The sequence below is a fragment of the Myotis nattereri genome, assembly GCF_964212035.1.
Source record: "Myotis nattereri genome assembly, chromosome: 1".
In the NCBI taxonomy this organism is placed as follows: domain Eukaryota; kingdom Metazoa; phylum Chordata; class Mammalia; order Chiroptera; family Vespertilionidae; genus Myotis; species Myotis nattereri.
This window is the reverse complement of record NC_138075.1, coordinates 60699364-60719090: the sequence shown is the minus strand read 5'-3', so window position 1 is coordinate 60719090 and position 19727 is coordinate 60699364. Positions and strand designations below refer to the sequence as shown.

At 39.9% G+C, this 19727-nt stretch overlaps 1 protein-coding gene across 1 annotated transcript in view; it reads right to left on the bottom strand.

The window, feature by feature from the left end:
- The window catches only part of CEP152 (centrosomal protein 152), an 80804-nt gene that overhangs the window by 40725 nt on the left and 20352 nt on the right, over window positions 1-19727 (bottom strand). Inside the window, exons 8-13 of the mRNA XM_081110861.1 lie at window positions 18933-19096; window positions 10363-10567; window positions 3519-3614; window positions 2821-2930; window positions 1930-2058; window positions 1663-1795 (exon numbers count right to left, since the gene is read on the bottom strand). Coding sequence (XP_080966987.1) covers window positions 1663-1795; window positions 1930-2058; window positions 2821-2930; window positions 3519-3614; window positions 10363-10567; window positions 18933-19096 — 837 coding nt within the window. The remainder of the gene's footprint in view (window positions 1-1662; window positions 1796-1929; window positions 2059-2820; window positions 2931-3518; window positions 3615-10362; window positions 10568-18932; window positions 19097-19727) is intronic.

Below are 19727 nucleotides of genomic sequence, written 5' to 3'. Positions count from 1 at the left end.
CGGTATACCAAATTTAAAAATGAGTCAATTATACTGTAGGACAATTATTCAATTTTAAAGATAAAAAATTAACCTGTAAGTGTCTTCAGAAGGGCCAAATAACAGTTTTGACTTTTCTTCCTGCCCCAGTGCAAGCACTCAAGAGCCAAAGTACCAATCTGCAGCAGCTATAAATTGCAACTGGCCAATTATATGAGGTCCAATTTTACAGCCAAATTGATTCCTTTTTTTTAAATCCTCACCTGAGGGTATGTCTTCATTGATTTTAGAGAGAAAAGGAGAGAGAGAGAGAGAGAGAGAGAGAGAGAGAGAGAGAGAGAGAGAGATATCAATTAGTTGCCTCCTGCACTCACCCTGACTGGGGTTCAAACCTGCAACCTAAACATGTGCCCTGACCAGGGATGGAACCCGCAACCTTTTGTTGTATGGAACAACACTCCAACCAACTGAGCCACCTGGCCAGGGCCAAATTGATTCTTTTTAAAGTACCAGAAAATATATTCCTGAAAAGAATTACTTCTTTGAGAGAATTGATCTTATGCTCTTGCCATTGATCATATATATGTGTGTGTGTGTATATATATATATATATGTATATATAGAAAGAATAAAAAAAGAATCACACTAGAGATCTATTTTAATTTTTATAACATTACTAAAAGCTAAGTTTTTAACTCCTAGGTAATTTAAGATCCCTTCTAACTTTTACACTTCCAGTACTAACTTAAACAGCTTCCTTTAGAATTACACATGACACGCTTTTTATGTTTTTATTAATCTACTCAAAAGTAACCAAAATATTTGAGTTCCTCACCTGCTGTTTACTATTCTTTTTAAGTCTGTGGTAGCAAGGCCTTGCTTTAATGTGACTTATTCAAAAGCTTCTGTTTAGAACATTTACTCAGGCTTTTAAAAATATTTTCTAATCTAGATGCAGGTGGCTTTCAAACTGTGGTCTGTACCTGATCCAAAGTGGGAGTGAGAATTGTGTCTGGATGGGACTCTGAGGACAGGGAAGAAAAGAAGAGGTGCCCCTCTTTCCACGCGATCGGACTCTGGACACTCAGCAATGGCCGCTTGGAAGAGCCAGGGAGGAGCAGAGCACACGGTAGCCCCTCCCATTTCCCTGAGAGGCCACACTGGCACTGACCTTTCTCTCCACAGCCTCCATGCCACACCCTTCCCTGTCATGAAACCCAAATTCAAGTGACCACTGTGCCCCCTCCAGAAGGCAACAATGCTCCGACACTGGCGGAGAAATGGGCCGGAGCAAAATGCCCCTGAAGGAATACTCTGTACCGGGCTCAGAGGACTGGGTAGGTTCGCCTGAGCAGCCCACAAGCAAATGCAAAATGAGGATCCCGGGTTGCAGACTCAAAGTGACTCAGGTCCACTCCTATTTTCAGAACTCTTTTTGTCTCTTAGGAAAAGATCGATACAGAAGAATGACTTTCTCCTAAATGTAGGCCAGTTTCTACTAAGGTCTTAAAAATCATCTCAACACTTAAAAGTATGATGTGACCTATATTAGTGTGAAATCGCCAAAAGAGACATCCACGTATGCCTTCCCCCCTGCACAGGAGAACAAGTGTACTGGTTTCAATGAAACAGTGAGGCCGGGGAAATCAACTGAAGGAAACATGGTATTAACTTGTGCTGTACCTTCTCCTGCATCTGCTGCTCCTTTTCGATGGTCTTCCTGAGAGTTGATTCTAGGTCATCCTTCTCTCTGCACACTTCCAGGTAACACTCCTGCACAGCAGCCATCTCCTTATTCATCTTATCCAGTTCAGACCTTGGATACACAAAACCAGCAGCTAAATGACCACAAAAAAAAATACAAGGGCTGCAGCACAATGTTCTCTAAAATAGGAAATAGGAGAGTGTTGTCTTCCAGCTTCGAAGGCAGCTAAACTGTTTTATTCTCACCTAAGTTGCAAGCGAGTCCCCTCATAGACCTCAAAGAGCTGCTGCTTCTCCACAGCATGCTTCGCTAACAGGCTCTCGCGAATCTGGGCTTTCACGGCTTCATGGTGCTGCTGGTAAGTCCTCTCACACCTGCGAACAAGGCAGCCAGGGGAACCTAAGGCAGTGCCCCGCTTCACAAGAAACCCCAAGTCCACTGGTCTCCCTTCCTCCCTTTCCCCGACTCCTCTCTAATGCACATGATAACTAAGGTCAGATTGGTTGTCCCCAACCAAAAATAGTAATGATTAACTTCACTGTATCACAAGAATCTTCAAATTTTCTTTCCTCCAATGTTTCTAGAAAAAGAATTAGTAAGTTGGATTGCGGATGTCCTTCACACAGAGAGAACAGTCTGTGTTGAGGACTTGTTTATAAAAAGTGAATTGAAATAACAGGGTATGTGTGGTTCCTAAATTGCAAGTCATCTACATTAAACACAAATACTTAGTAGAACCAAACTCACAAGTAAGTTATGTTCCAAAAGTCCGTTTCCAAGTTTACGATTTGGTATTTGGAAGACATACCCTTTCACAGATCTCTTCCTTATATAGAGTAGCCTTTAAAACATCATTACGCTATCCCATTTCAATGAACCACCATTTGACGGTGCTATAGAACCCAACACACCACCTAACATCACTTCTATGGAAAATGGGTTCCAAATTCTAATTTGAGAAACCAGGGACTCGTCTTCTCCAAGCTAAGGTCTCAATAGGGAGGGATCACTCATTTCTCTCGAATCTTTTTTTTTTTTTTTGGGGGGGGGAGGGTTGGGAGGGGAGGAAGATGAGGGGAAAGCAAATGGGGAGGGTGTCCAGGAGGCAGGCATTATATAGACTTTATAGACTTTACCTATCAATAGTTTCTTGTTTATCACGGTCAAAATCTTGTACCATTTGTCTCATTTGATTACATAACTCCTGATTTGTATTTCTCAGTTTTTCTTCCATTTCTTTTAGTGCCTACATATTAAAGAATAAAGTGTTTGTTGAAAATAAACATCATTTTCAATGATTAATCTCATTTTTAAACATCCTCTGTATTTTATCTCTACCCTGTAACATTATCTGACATAGCATATTCATAATTCCACAAAAGTCTCTTTATGGTTTGATAAGAGTACAGAATCATTTCTTTGACAAGAAGCTTTCTCTAAGGAGTAAAAATTAAATTTTGTATTTTATTTGAAATATATGAAATGAAAACACTTAACCAGAGAAGTACTGGCTAATTGATGCCTTAAAATAAGTCTTAAAATTAACAGTCTTCAGTAGCCTTTTAAATAAACAAAGTTTTACTTTGTGGTCAAGGGCTGGCTAAGGAGGAAAGAACACCTCTATTAGCCAAGCTACTGTACAGACAGAAAACTGGATTTACACTAACTTACTTTCTAATGAAACTACTACCCTGTGACCAACACTAATGGGAAATAACTGGAATCCTCAATCACCTACTAATATCCTTGTCTACTAACCCACATTGCCTCCATATTTTTGCATTTAATGAGGCCATGGAAATTCTCACAAAATATTTTTTAAATTTTTAATTACCTGATTTTGTTGTTGCAAAACTTGAATTTCGTTTTCAAGTCGCAGAATATCATCTTTGACAATCAATTCAGAAGTAGAAGAGGGATCTGTTTTAGTCTAAATGTTTAAAAAAAAAGTCAAACGTTTTTCAGGTTCTTAAAAAAGTCTAAGTACTTATCTATATATATAAAAAGCTAATATGCAAAGTGTCCCCTCAGGAGTTCGACCGGGAGACTGGGAGTTAAATCACTCAGTATGATGTGCGCTGACCACCAGGGGGCGATGAGGAACATGGCAGGCAACCGGCAGCGGCGGGGGGGGTGCTGAGGGAGCAAGGGAAGGAGGAGGCGGGTAGGTGAGGAGGTGGGGGGGGGGGCATAGAACCACGCAGGATGGCGCTCGGGTGTCGAGGGAAGGAGGAGGCGGGTAGGTGGGGAGGCGGGGACCTGATCAGCCCTGATTGCTGGCCAGGCCTAGGGACCCTACCTGTGCAAGAATTTCGTGCACCGGGTCTCTAGTTTTGAAATAATGTCATACAAAGAAATTGCAGAAACAGTACAAATGATTTCCATATACCTTTTACCATGTCCCCAAATATAACCACAGTACAATGATCAAAACCAGGATATTGACTAGGGCACAATACTATTAACTAATCTACAAAATTTTCTGATTTTCCTCTAATGTCCTTTTCTGGCCCAGGATCCAATCTATGATCCCCCACTGCACTTACGTAGTTGTCACATCTCATCGGTCTCCTCCAGTCTAGGACAGCTCCTCAGTCTCTGACCTTCAAACTCCTGATATTTTTGAGTACTAACCAATTATTTTGTAGCATGGCCCTCCATTTTTGTTTTTTTCTGATGTTACTTCATTAGTAAATTCAGGTTATGCATTTTTGGCATGAATGCCACAGCAATGATGCGCATGCTTTTCAGGGGAGACACGATACCAATACGTCTCGTCACTGGTGATGATCAATTGATCAAGGGAGTGTCTGCAAGTACCTTCACTGAAAAGTTACTATTTTTCCACTTACAATTAATAATAAGTGCTTTATAAGGAGATACTTCGAGACTGTGCAAATATTTTATTTTTCATCATACTTTCATCCATTAAATTTAGCATTTATTTATTTATATAACCAGTTTTAACTCATAGATACATATTTTACTCAATAGGTACAATTTTAAGGCTTATGATAGGCTTTAGCAAATTTTTTCCAGAAAGTTTGTACAAATGTATACTCTCATGACTTTGTCCAACTCTCTTTACCTCCAATGGCAGTGACTATCTTTAAATAATGGTTGTTTTGATGGGGGAAAGGGTATCTAACAATGGCTTCCATTGGCATTCCTTGTATTGCCATTAGAGTGGAACCTCTTACATCCCTTCATTGTTCATTTGTTTTACATCTTCCCAAGTTTGTCTCTTTACATGACTGCATGTTTTCCTCTCACCATCTAAATGTCTTCCGTATTTATTTTTATGAGTTTTTTTTCTAATATTTTTTAAATGATTTCAGAAAAGAAGGGAGAGGGAGAAACAGAACATCGATGAGAAAGAAACATCGATTGGCTGCTCCTGCACTGGCAATCGAGCCTGCAACCCAGGTGTGTGCCCTGACCGGGAATGGAACTGGCGACCTCCTGGTGCATGGAATGACGCTCAACCAACTGAGCCACACCAGCCAGGCTATTTATGACTTTTTTATTCACTGAGGGGTAGAAGGTTGGGAAAAAAAATAAAACCTACATTATTAGGCTTGTTGGTTTATGTATTTACCTGAACTCTGAGCTCTCTTACACAATGCTTAAAAAATATCATGTACCCATCTACACAATGGAATACTATGCTGCTATAAAAAAAGAACGAATTCTTACCATTTACAACAGCATGGAAGGAACTGGAGAGCATTATGCTAAGTGAAATAAGCCAGTCAATGAAAGAAAAATAAGACATGATCTCACTCATTTATGGATAATAAAGACCATTATAAACTGATGAACAAAAATAGATACAGAGGCAGAGCAACATCAAACAGACTGTCAAACTACATCAGGAAGGCCGGGGAGGGTTGGGGAAGGGGGCGTAAGAGATCAACCGAAGGACTTGTATGCATGCATATAAGCATAACCAATGGACACAAGACACTGGGGGGGAGGGGAGACCAGGGGAAGGTCAGGGGAGAAAAAAAAAAGGAGACATATATAATACTCTTTGTAATACTTTAAGCAATAAAACAAAATTTTTAAAAAAAATATCATGTACCAAGGTTCATTCTACTCATTGGGGAGGGGAAGGTATGTATATCTCATTCCCAGGTGGGGTGACAAAACGCCAAGGCTTTGGTTCAGTCTTCCAATTCACAGAGCCTTCACTTTCAGAGGGAAGCTGCTCAGTTGCTGACTTTCCCCTTTTCACTTGCCATCATTTCCCAGAAGCCATTTCTCTACCCCAGTTGGCAGAGAAAGTAGCTAAAACTGCTTATTCTGTTAACTTCTCTCCAGATTTGGGGATACTAATGACACTTAAAAAGATCTCTGACTCAGGAGAATGGCTTTCAATTTTTTAACCTGGCCTCCACTTTTTTTTTTACCCTCACCCAAGATACGTTTATTTTTTTATTGATTTGAGAGAGAGAAACATTGACATGAGAAAGAAACATCGATCTGTTGCCTCCTGAATGTACCCAAACCAGGGAATGAACCCACAACCTGAGTTATGTGCCCTGACCAGGAATCGAACCCACATCCTTTTGTTGTATGGGGAGGATGCTCAACCAACCAAGCTACCCAGCCAAGGCTGGCCCCTACTTTTTAAAGTTTTGATATTCATTTGTGCTTCCTTCCCCACTGGTAAGTTTTTATTACTAGAAATAGAATATGCAGATATACTAAAAAAAAAAATTCTTTCATAGCTATTACTCAGTTTTGACCTATTTTCACACTGCAGGCACACAGGGCCTAGATACCTATACTTGTCATCACAAAACCCTTACAAACATCTTGAAAAAGAGAAGGACCACATATTATCCTAGGAATGCCAGAAAACAGCACCACTTTAGATAGTCATATGATTGGAAAGCAAAATACTGATTCTCTATCATAATATTAATTTGTTCTGCATGAGGGATATAAACTAACATAAAATGTACTACAAGGTATGTATAATGCAATAAATATATCAATACCTTTATAATGTTCATTTAAAAAATGCCAAATAAGACTGCATACGTAGCTCTGGCCAGGTAGGCTCAGTTGGTTAGAGCACTGTCCTGATACACCAAGGTTGTGGGTTCAATCCTCGCATGTGGGGTATTTTGTCACCCTGCACATACAAAAATCAACCAATAAATGCATAAGTAAGTGGAACAACAAATTAATATCTCTCTCTCTCTCTCTCTCTCTCTCTCTCTCTCTCGCTCTCTCTCTCTCAAATCAAGAAATTTTTTAAAAAAAATTTAAAGACTACATACATAAATATTTTTGCTGGCTTTCTTAATTCTTACAAAAGCTTTAAGGAGAGAATTTTGATGGCCCAGTTATCTTTAAAAACACATCCACACAAGTTTAAATTGATGTGTTATTTCTCGTAACATCCCTACAGCAAGCAAAGGAGTCCAACATTATATCCCAGCTATAACCATTCTTTCTGGAAATCTATGAGACACCTAAATGGTTTTGGCCTCATTAAAGATTTCAGAAAGACTGAGCTTACACAATATGGATTCTATTCTCATGCCCTCCTCGCTCCAGTTACACCAGCTTATTTGCTACATTCTTTTATTTACTTCTGTTCCAGGCTGAAATGTCCCTTCCCACCTGGCTCTCCTCGATCTATCCTTCAGGACAGACCCAGCATGGCCTCCTCAAAGACTTGGCTAGGCTGCCTCACCACCCCCCACCCCTCCAAGCCCCCGCCAAGCCCAGGAAGTCATTCCTTCTCCTGGCACTTTGTGACCAGTACCACCCTTATTACACAGAGTTATAGGTGCCCATCCACTGCAGAGCTGCACTGCTGAATGTGCAGCCACTAACCCACGTGTGCTTATGGACACTGGTGCTTATGGACCCTGGCCAGGTGGCTGGTCCCCAGACTGAAATGTGCAGTTAAGTTAAAAATACAGTTTTCAGGGACTTAGCACAGACACCAAAAAATGCAGACCACCTTATAACAATTTTATGCTGACCAATATTGAGAATATTTTGTATATGTTGGGTTAAATAAAATATATTGATAAAATTAACTTCACTTATTACTTTTACTTTAAGGGCAGTACTAGATTTTGAGTTACATGTATTTCTCTTGGACAGTGCTGTTCTAGATTCAAAGTTCCTTTAGGAAATGGCCATTGTTTCTTTTATCATTGAATCCCACAAGACCTTGCACAAAGCACCTTTAAAAAATAAGTTTACTGCCGAAACCGGTTTGGCTCAGTGGATAGAGCGTCGGCCTGTGGACTGAAAGGTCCCAGGTTCGATTCCGGTCAAGGGCATATACCTGGGTTGTGGGCACATCCCCAGTAGGAGATGTGCAGGAGGCAGCTGATCGATGTTTCTAACTCTCTATCCCTCTCCCTTCCTCTCTGTAAAAAATCAATAAAATATATTTTAAAAAAATAATAGTAAGTTTACACTGAATGATTTGTCCTTTTCCATGTGCCTCCCAACCCTGCTTTCTGACTTTAAAGACTAAACAGAAAACTCTGTTAGAAAAGATGTGGGAAATGAGTGACAAAGGCAAGACTTGAAGGTGTCCATGGGCTAATTAGATGACTAACTTGAGAGTTTACTTAAAAAAACCACCCACTGGTTAAATTACTGTGTCCTCTCCCACTCCACCATGTAGGAAGTAGATCCTGGATGTTGTATGAATTCAACAAATATTTATTGAGAAAATATGCAGAGAATTATCAACTCATAAGAATTTCCTATATAGTAAGTTGAGGCAGAACAGACATAGCAGCAAGGGCTAAAGTCACACTTAAACACACACACACACACACACACACACACACACACACACACAAACACACAAAATGCAGCCCTGACTGGGTGGCTCTGTTAGTTGGAATACCACCCACACACCAAAAGGTTTTGGGTTCAATCCCCAGTCAGGGCACATACGGGAGGCAACTGATTGATGTTTCTCTTTCACGTTGATGTTTCTCTTCCTTCCTTCCTTCCTTCCTTCCTTCCTTCCTTCCTTCCTTCCTTTCCTTCCTTTCTCTCTCTCTCTCTCTCTCTCTCTCTCTCTCTCTCTCTCTCTCTCTCTCTCTCTCTCTCTCTTCTCTCTCTCTCTCTCTCTTTCTCTCTCTCTCTCTCTCTCTCTCTCTCAAAAATCAAAACATATCCTTGGGTGAGGAAAAAAAAAAGAAAGAAAAACCGAATGCAGACTGTTAGGAAATGACTATGGCAAAAGAGAAGCTGGACAAAAGGAGTATTCAAAGAGGAGGTAGCCCCCTTCAACTTATTGATCAACTAGACTACAGAGGCAAAGGGAAAGGCTAAAACAGAAAAACGACATAGGCCATGACCACTATCACTGCCACACATGTGAAAGTGTACCAATGCCACCAGTAATTTCAATATAAAACAAAAAAAGCATCAAGATACCTGAGCTCAGGTTCAGACTCAAAAACAGGTTCCTACTCTCCTAAATGTTAGGATACTCTCACCAGAAAGTGTAAACTAATTCGCTCGGATCTAACACAATTTGAGACACCAACTTTCACTCCCATCCTCTTTAAGGAACATATGGAAACAGTTCAAACAGCTTGCTCTACAGACACTGGATGTGCTGCGGAGAAGGGGGTCTTTCACATCTGGTCGTTAACACTGAAATCAATGTTGTCCTCATCAAATATAGTTACTCAGAAGAGGGAACCAGACTGGGCAGGCCTTTAACAGGAAGAACACTATTATTTCTAGAAAATAAATTAGAACCAATTAAATTTCCACAATAATTTAGAACCATAGAACATCCTGCAAACTGTGTGTTAATAGGACCGTTTTAATGAACACAATTCCTAGTTTAATGGATCAGGAGACAAAACAGTACTAACATAGGAAGTAAAAAAAGTTTTCCATCCAGGAGGAAAAGGAACACACCATCTACATTAATCTTCCTCCTTCCCTTTCCTGTTAGTTGCTAAGTCTCTCCGCCTGGTTTTCTGTTGGGAGTGCACATCGGCTTGAACTTGTAAAATGTGAAAAAGGCAGCTGTCCATGGAGGGCAACCCTAAAGATCTCCGTGAGAGCACGACCTTGGGGAAGTAACCTTCACCTATCTGTCATTCAAGTGTTTTAATTTCATTGTGCTTCAAGGTTGACTCTGTCACCTCAGAAGGGTCACAAACTGCTCCAGCTTCCTTCCCTCATCTATAAAGTAAGGAGAGTAACTGAAGATATAAAGGCAGATCAGTGACGCCGACAAAACCTGATTCTGTGCCTCTCCCCCGTAACACCATCACTGCATAATTCATTTCCTTATATGGAATGACTTTCATTACAGAAATATGGGTCAGAGAAATGTGATGGACACCATGCTAAGTGGGGAACTTAGCTAGATGTTAGAGCATGGTGGTATGAGCCAATCTTGAGGAAATGCAGATACCGAGTTACATAGGATGGATGCTTCCTTGGATTTGTGATTTAAAGAAAATTATCTAATTGGCATCTCAGGTGCCAAGAGTAACCAGAAATGTATTCCTTTAAGTGGCATTCCCTTCTCTAAATTTTACTTCTAAGAAAGTCAAATGAACCCCTGAAAGACAAAGGTTTAACTTAACTATGAAAATTGTAAGCATTTTCTTTACTGAGCTCTTTAAAAATGGCGTTTTAGCTCCACAAACTCTACGAACCTCGACCGCGATGCTTTCTACATCCTTCTGCCCTTGCTGCAGGTCTTCGATTTTCTTCCGACAGCCTTTGAGGTCACTCTGCAGCTGAGACACCAGGCGGCGCTTCACGGAGTTGCTGCCCAGCAAACGCTGCACTTCTGCTTTCAGCCTCAGGATCACCTCATCGTTGGGAAGCTCTTTATCTGGGTCTGCTTGCCGGACCATGCTAATGGAGAAATTGCCATGTTTAAAATTAAATCAAGTAACAGATCAAGCATGGTTATTCCTTAAAAGCTACAACCTGAAGGGGAACCCTGAAATACTTTCTAAATAATGTATCAATTATTTGACTATTCTGATGACTAGATGGTTGTTATATTAAATTTTATTAATTTTTTTTTTAAAAAAAGCTACAAACTGCAATGGCGGCCATGTGTTGTGACCTATACAATCCTATGCCAGTATTTCAAAAGCAATTTTAACCTTAGTCAGACACAAGGCCACTCTGGCTACGTCCCCATATACAGGAATACATTTATTCCTAGGAGGACCGTTCCTAAGCTTAGTCCTGCTGCCCCATTGCAAGGTCAGCCACAGGAACTTCAGTAGGGCACGTGCTTTCGTTTTTGATAAGCTGCACACGGTATATGCAGATACGTGTGTCCTTTAGGACTTCGGGAGAAATACAACAAAACAACGGAGGAAAAAACAGTAAACACAAGTCATCCTAATCTACAATTTCTGTATCCCGTTTACTAAAACACAAGTCTAAGTGGATATCTGAACAACTGGAAAAAAATAAGAAAAATAAAAGAATTTTAATCCCAATTTTAGTTTCAATAAATTTCAAAACTGCAATGAGAATTTCTGCTCCTTCTCGTAATGGGTTAAAAGAACCAGATTTATCTTCCCACCTTAAAAAACTGGAAAACCAAATAAAATATATGAAGCAATGAGGGTTAAAAGAACCAGATTTATCTTCCCACCTTAAAAAACTAGAAAACCAAATAAAATATATGAAGCAATGATTTCCGGTTGTTAGGCAATGGCAGCGTAGCACGGTGATCCCTGGGAAAAGAAGAGCAGATAAGGGGAGTCCTCGGCTGCCACGGCTTCCTGCCTGCGTCCTCCAGGGTGGAGCACAGGGAGAGTGAACCCAGACAGGACCCAGCAATCTCACTGAGTTGCAAAGACCACAGATTGGGGAGGACAAAATGGCTAGAATTTGAGGAGGAAAAGAAAGCCACACAGAAAGAGAGCTCTAGAGCTCTCTGTAGGAATGTCAGGAAGTTACCTCAAGACCAGGAAAAGAACAGAGAGGGAAGTATTGGCATTCCAATGAGCCACAGTGGGAAGACCTCCGAATTTAGAGCATCAAATATTGCCTGAGTAATGGGGCCAAATAAGCCCCAGATTAAAGGCTGCTCTAAACCTAATCTCACAAAACCTATAAAATAGCCTCTAAAGGATAAAGTGAATTCCAGGTAACTTAACTGTGTCACAGGAAAAAAATGACAGTATTTTAAAATATACAGTAAAATCTAACTTCTAAAATAAAAATTTTAAGTGTCCAGCACCCAATCAAAATTTACCAGGCACGCAGATAAGCGGGAAAGAAAATAACCAGGAGATAAATCAATCAATAGAAAATGAACCAGAAATGACACAGGCAATAAAATTAATTAAATATACCGTATGTTTAAGAAGGTAGAAAAAAATCAAACATGATGAGGATAGAAATGGAAAACATAAAAAATATCCAAATTGGACTTACAGAGACAAAAAAAAAAAATGATAATATGGTTGCCTAGAGCTGTGTGGGCAGGAAAGGGTAATGGAGAATAACTGGCAATGGGTATGGGGTTTGGGGGAGGGGGGGGAATATTAAAATGTTCTAAAATTCGGTTATGGTCATGGTTGCACAACTCTGTGACTATACTAAAAGCCACTGACTGTACTCTTAAAATTGGTAAATTTTATGGTTTGTGAAATATATAAACAAAACTGTACAAGAAAACAAACAAGCACAAACACTATATGAGTTCCATTCGTATGAAGGCAAACCCAATCTATAGTGTTTAGGTATGAATATTAGGTCTTGAAAGGATAACAACAATAAACAAAAACAGAAAATGATTGCCATAAGAGTCAAAATAGCAGTTACTCTCCAGGCTGTGACTGGAAAGAGGACTGTGGGCAGTTTCTAGACCTGGGCAGTGATTCCATGGGTATTCACTTTAAAATCATTCATTAAGTTTATGCTTCACACACTCTTCTTTATGTGTTGTACTTCACAATTTTAAAAGGTTTAAAAAGTAAACTAGACTATAAAAACACTAGAAAAATACCACCAACAAGATTTTACACAGGAAAAATGATAACTTTCAACACTGGCTAGGTACATAGAAATAGGTGCTGTCAGGATGTGGGAAACAATGCAAACTACAGGGCTACTTGGCAACATGTATCAAAGGCCTCACATAATGTGCAAATCCTTTAGCAAGAATATTCCTCCACATCTTAAGGAAATTATCAAAGATGTGAATAAAGACTTGGCTATAAGGATGCTTGTAATAATAATGTATTATTTACAATTTCAAATTTTTTAAACAGTGTGTCACTAACTAAAATATATTAGACTCATCCACATATCCATTAGTAAATATCCTATATAATAAAAGCCTAATATGCAAATCGACCAACCGGTGGCTATGAAGTGCACTGACCACCAGCGGGGCAGACGCTCAATGCAGGAGCTGCCCCCAGCCCTCAGGCCCCAGGCCAGCCAAGGCAGGTGCCAGTGAGGCCTCCCCCCCCCCTCCATCACCCCACAGAGGGAGGCGACCAGCGGCGGTGGCAGGGGGCAGGGCTGGGGAGTAGGCAGCACCAGGCCGGCCACGGTGGGTGCCAGTGGGGGCCCCCCCAATCACCCCACCGGTCACCCCACAGATCAGCCCTGATTGTTGGCCAGGCCTAGGGACATACCCTTGCATGAATTTCGTGCACCAGGCCTCTAGTATATAACAATATCTACTGACTAAAGATTTCAGAATGTACTAAGGCACATTATAAAACTATATTCTACATTATTTTATCTCTTAGAAACATCAAAACCGATGTGGAAATTATATACCAAAATGTGCCTTGGCCAGTATGGCTCAGTTGGTTGAACATCGTCCCAGGCACTGAAAGGTCACCAGTTGGATTCTCAGTCAGGGCACATGCCCAGGTTTCAGGTTTGATCCCAAGTTGGAGTGCATGTGGGAGGCAATCGATTTAGGTTTCTCTCTCACATCAATGTTTTTCTCTCTCTCCCTCTCCCTTCCTCTCATTCTCTAAAATCAATAAAAACAGATTTTTTTTTAAAGACATTATATACTAAAATGTTAATAAAGGTTTTCTTCATGGGAGTTGAAGTAAGATTATAAGTGCTTTTAATTTTCTTGTTTTCTCACTCTGTATTTTCTATTTTTTTCCCATAATAAAGGAGAAAGGTACTTTAAAAAATAAATATTGATAGCATGTCCCCTTAAAATGATGTTAAGAAAATGGAACCTTGTTGCTGTGGTCTTCCTCCACAAAACCCAAAGGAAAAACATAATTGTGAGATAAACAGCAAATTCCAATAGAGGGGCTTCCTAGAAAATAGTTGACCAGTATTTCTCAGAATGGTCACGGTCATCAAAAAGAAGGAAATTCAATAACCAATGGACACAAGACACTGGGGGGTAAGGGAGGCCAGGGGAAGGTCAAGGGGGGAAAAAAAACGGAGACATATGTAATACTCTTTGTAATACTTTAAGCAGTAAAACAAAATTTTTTTTAAAAAAACCATTAAGTTTACTCTGAGCATCTTAGAACTGAACAAAAAATGTAATGGCTCCCTATTTAGATAATAAAGTTTTTTCCATGAAAATTAAAAAAAGCCTTAACCGGTTTGGCTCAGTGGATAGAGCATCGGCCTGCGGACTGAAGGGTCCCAGGTTCGATTCCGGTCAAGGGCATGTAGCTTGGTTGTGGGCACATCCCCAGGAGTGGGTGTGCAGGAGGCAGCTGATCGATGTTTCTCTCTCATTGATGTTTCTAACTCTCTATTCCCTCTCCCTTCTTCTCTGTAAAAAAATCAATAAAATATATATTTTAAAAAAAAAAGAAGGAAATTCAAGAGGAACTAAGGAAATATGACTCCTAAATACAATGTGGTACCCTGTCATGTGATCCTGGGACAGAAAAGGGACATCAAGTAAAAACAAAGACCATCTAAATCAGTGATGGCGAACCTTTTGAGCTCGGCGTGTCAGCATTTTGAAAAACCCTAACTTAACTCTGGTGCCGTGTCACATATAGAAATTTTTTGATATTTGCAACCATAGTAAAACAAAGACTTATATTTTTGATATTTATTTTATATATTTAAATGCCATTTAACAAAGAAAAATCAACCAAAAAAATGAGTTCACGTGTCACCTCTGACACGCATGCCATCACTGATCTAAATCAACCATGGATATATCAGTCAATGATACTATATCAATATTATTTCATTAATTGTAACAAAGTACTGTGCTGATGTAGGATGTTAATAGGGGAAAATGGGTGCAGAGTATACAAAAACTATATTATTCTAATTTTGTTTAAATCTAAAACTGTTCTAAAATATTAACATCTATTTCTTAAAAAATAAATAAATAAATAGTATCTGAGTCAAAATTTTTACTGTTTTCAGCTTCAAATGATTCCAAATGAAACATTAGTATATATGCTACATGTACACATACTCACGCATACAGAGAAAGAATTAAGAACATATATAGTTTTAACATAATAAAAGGAGCTCCTTCCAATATGCTATATACTTATCGATATGCTGTTCATATATGTGATATATATGTATCACAGTGTATATATAGATCTCAGTGTATGTAAATATATGCTGCATATATATATAGATCTCACCTATTTTAACCACTTCTATCTATACAGAAACAAAATATGTAAATATAATAGAAATAGACTTATATAAGAAATAGAATATAAAACATATTGAATGCATCTACCCATGCTGTGAGACATGGTGAACTGACTTTAAGCAGAACACTTATTTTGCTCAGTTAACAAATTATGCATCCCTCATTTCTTTCTTTACTGACTGCTGACCACTGAAACAGCACATCGTGTACTCCTGGAGGGAGCCAAGTCAGAGAGCAGAGAAAGTACTTGCTAAAATAATTTTCTCTTCTTTTCCAAAAGGGAAAAGTCAACGGGGGTGACCAGCCCTGCATAAGGCTCACTACTGAGCCCTGTGGAAGTTGGTTCCCCTGAATCCAAATAAACTGTAGTCCCTTGTGAAGCCTGCTGAGAAGACCAAAGGGAAAAGGCATTCCACTTGTTAAATGTTTATTATTTGAGCTTCGCAGCCAACTATAATAAGGGAGAGGAGAAGCTGTCTGCAAGCCACATGCAGATTTAGTTACTCAAATTCCACGAATGTGAAACAGAACGCTGAGACCAAGCCCTTCACATTTACCAGGCGGCAGCTTGAGCGATGTAGTAGCTGGGGATAAAAGCTTGGAGCCGCTAATAATTGGGGCTGTGATTTGAAAGCAGCTCAAGTCAACAAAGAACTAAAATCCTCTACAATGGGAAAACCATTGCTTCCTCTTTTCTAAGAATCACAGGCCAGCAGAGGAAAGGTACAAATCTTCTCTCCTATTACAACTCTCGCGTTGATCTAAGAAGGAACAGTTCTACTTTCTCCTCTAAACTGAATTCTTATCTATTAGACTGCGGGTAGGTGGGATGACTGTAGCTGAACCTTTCTTCAGATATCCCGTGTTTCACTGACTTCTTCTCAATGACTGAGCCTCAGTGACTACCCACTAGGTGTTAAGTTACTCTCCACTTTCCCAGTTGTACATGGCTGGTATTCCTTTTCCCATGACAGAGATGTGATGGCTCGGATTTATTATCTATGGGAATGGGTTTTAGATTACTATAAGATTCTGGCTATGAGTATTATACTTAAGTAGAAAGAGAAAAAGTAGAATACATTTTAGTAGACATTATGATGAAGTCAGTCTACTTGAAAATATATATATTATATACACTTATATAATATAAATACATATTATTATTTACCCAATTTCCAAGCTAATTATGGCATAAATTAAAGCAATAACATACAGTACTGAAAAGAAAGCTTTTCTGGAGTGAACTAAATATTTAAAACAGAAGACATAAAGAATGACGTTTAAGGCCAAATGGTTTGACTGTCATGTAAACACAGAACAGCAGGTTTACATGACAGTGAAGTTTGGGGTTCAAGTACTGGCTCTGCTGATAATGGTCCACTTTCTTTGGCAGAAGAGTTTAGCTCTTTGAGCTCTGATTTTCCCAATTCTAATGTGATGACTGATAACGGATCTGACACTTTTCTCAAGGTTGAGATGTGGACCAAGGACCTTTTATAAAGAATGTGTTGCCCTAACTGGTTTGGCTCAGTGGATAGAGCGTCGGCCTGGGGACTCAAGGGTCCCAGGTTCGATTCCGGTCAAGGGCATGTACCTTGGGTTGCGGGCACATCCCCAGTAGGGAGTGTGCAGGAGGCAGCTGATCGATGTTTCTCTCTCATCGATGTTTCTAACTCTCTATCGCTCTCCCTTCCTCTCTGTAAAAAGTCAATAAAAATATATTTAAAAAAAAAAAAAAAAAAAAGAATGTGTTGAGTAAGAAGTGGATTGATATAAGATCTGATCAATGTTGTATTTTAACCAATCACCTACCGTTGATGAAGTGCCTCACGTACTGGAACATATTACATAAGGTCCTTCTTATTCATTATCTGTTTTAATCCTCACTTGAACCCCCAAGATATACCCTATAATCCACTTATAGAAAAAGCCTGATAAGAAAACAGGCTTAGAAAAGTTAAGAAAATTGCCCAAGGTCATAAAGCTACTAATAAATGGCAAAACTATTATTCAAAACAAAATCTGAATCATCTGGCATCAACAGGAAATGAGGCATTCACCACAGTAAATTTTCCAGATGACATTTTTAACTTTAAATTTTTATGTAAATCTGTCTAAAAAATGTAACACATACATCCTCTTGCACTTTAATTAACTAACCACGCTGACAGCTTTCTTGGACAACCTGGGATCATGTGGATCAGCAGCTCCATCCAACCCATTGTGCTCCCATAGACCTCTCCTTGCTGCGCTGTCTGGCTAACCCATGGCAGTACCTCTCCCAAGCCCTAGCCCCAGCTACTCTTCCATCAGATAACTCATGGGTACAAACAAATCCAAGTCCGTAATGGCCCTAGGCTAAGAGCCTGACAATGACTCCAATGAAACACACCACATGATTTAGTTCTATGATTTTCTTCTTTGCTTTCTCGCTGATTGTAGCTGTGGTCTTTAGAGATGACAGTCGCTAAAGGCTGACCTCCAGGTAAATGGGGCCTTACTAAACTAAACAACATATTGTTTCACAGTATTTCCTGATCACTTGAGATTTCAATTTACTGAATCTCATCTTACAGGTCTAAAAACAAAAGCCAGTACTAAAATATGTAAGTTCTACAAGCTATTGCAGAGCAAACCCTTCAGGATACTTACATACTTGCATTTAGCTGCCTGATGCCTGAAGCACAACAGATAATGGACACTCCCACTAAACAATAATGATGGTAAACGTGGTCTTGAACTGGAAACCGGATGGTGCTGGTGTGGCCAATGCATTCAAGGCTTTCCTTAGCCTGAACGCAGGCTCTTCCAGACAGGCACCTCTCATCTTATCCCAGATCACCAGAGAGAAGGGGAAATACCCCTTTGTACACTAAGCATGCAGCACTTGGCTGCTTACAAGTATGTCTCCCCCTCCCCACCAGACAGAAGGTGAACCCCTGTGGGAAGGGACTGTCTATAGCTCATCTTCTGTACTCCACTCCCAGAGCCTTCATCACACCTTCCAGAAAGCAAGTGCTTCACAAATGTGCATCCTCTCCTCCATTCATCTTTTAAGTGTTTAATGATTCCTAAATATACTTCCTCCTCTAACATTACCATGTCCTCCCCCGTCAGTCCCAGGGAGGGACGATAAAACAGTCCCTTCCATAGAACTGCTAAAATAGCTGTGTTAAAAATCCCTATTTTAAGACGAAATCCCTATTTTAAAAGGCCACAGTAAGGTTCCTAGAGAAAATTAATGCTTATTTTCTCATATACTACTGATAAATGCCAGACGCCTGCCTTCAACAGTGTTAATATAATAAAAATAATATGCTTCGCATTAATAGTAAAACAGATCCATAACCTCAATTGTAGAATTTACTTTGTATATTTTAGCTAGATTAGTCATTTTTTTACCTTACTAAAACTGATGTGCCTATTGGTGAAGATAGCGCAATATCAGTTCTTGAGGTTTCTGTTCATTTTGATATCAGATGTTTGCACTTCATCAGATATTACTAAAACATACTGGGACCCCTGGTCAGCTCATCATCTCATGCCTGGTGCCAGTTGTTTACCAAGCCTCATCAGCAATAATAATGTAGACTCTTCTACAGTAAACTATTTTCTCCATACCTCTTAACTTCGGATTTCTTCCAGTTGGCTTTTTTAATACCCAAATCCACGTATGAGTCCATGAGTTCTGCGTTTAATTCTCCTTCTGAGTCACTTGGAAGTATTCCTAGTCTTGCAGCAGATTCATAGAGAGAAATTTCATCTTTTAGTTCTGTTAATTCTTCCTACAACACAAAATTATTAAAAGTTATTTTCATGATTTTCCTATAAGAAGAAATCAGGCATATTGTCTATGCTTCAAGAGAAGGCAGAAACGCTTCTTCAAATACACGTTAGCACACGTTAACTATAACTTTACAAAGGCCAGGGCGGATCAGGTTTTCTGCAAACTGAATGGAGGAACGAATACATGAGGAAGAACATGCAAGTTGGTTCTCTCACACCTCCCTCACATTCTGTTCTCTTCCATGAAAAGTACCCCTGGAGCTGAGGTACCGGTGGCAGCACTTTTGGGCTCGCTAGAGCAGGAGACAGAGTAGACTGGTTTCCCAGCAACAGCTGTCCTTCATGGTCTGCCAGCAGCAAAAAGGCAAACCACCTCTCTCCAGTGGAGGGTCCCCGGGACCGCTACCTCCAGCAGGATATGTCAGCGGCGCCGGAGGAGGAGGTGATAGCATCCCAGCTGTGCTGTAGGTTTTCATGCCTGTAGACAACCTTTTCTCTGGGGCACACACAGAGACAGGCCCTTGGGCTTGACTCCCCAGCCATAGGGGTGAGCCTGTGAACAACTCTGACGGGCTGCTCTGGAGATGGTCCACTGCCTTTTTGATGTAGAGAAATCCAAGGTTCAGAAAG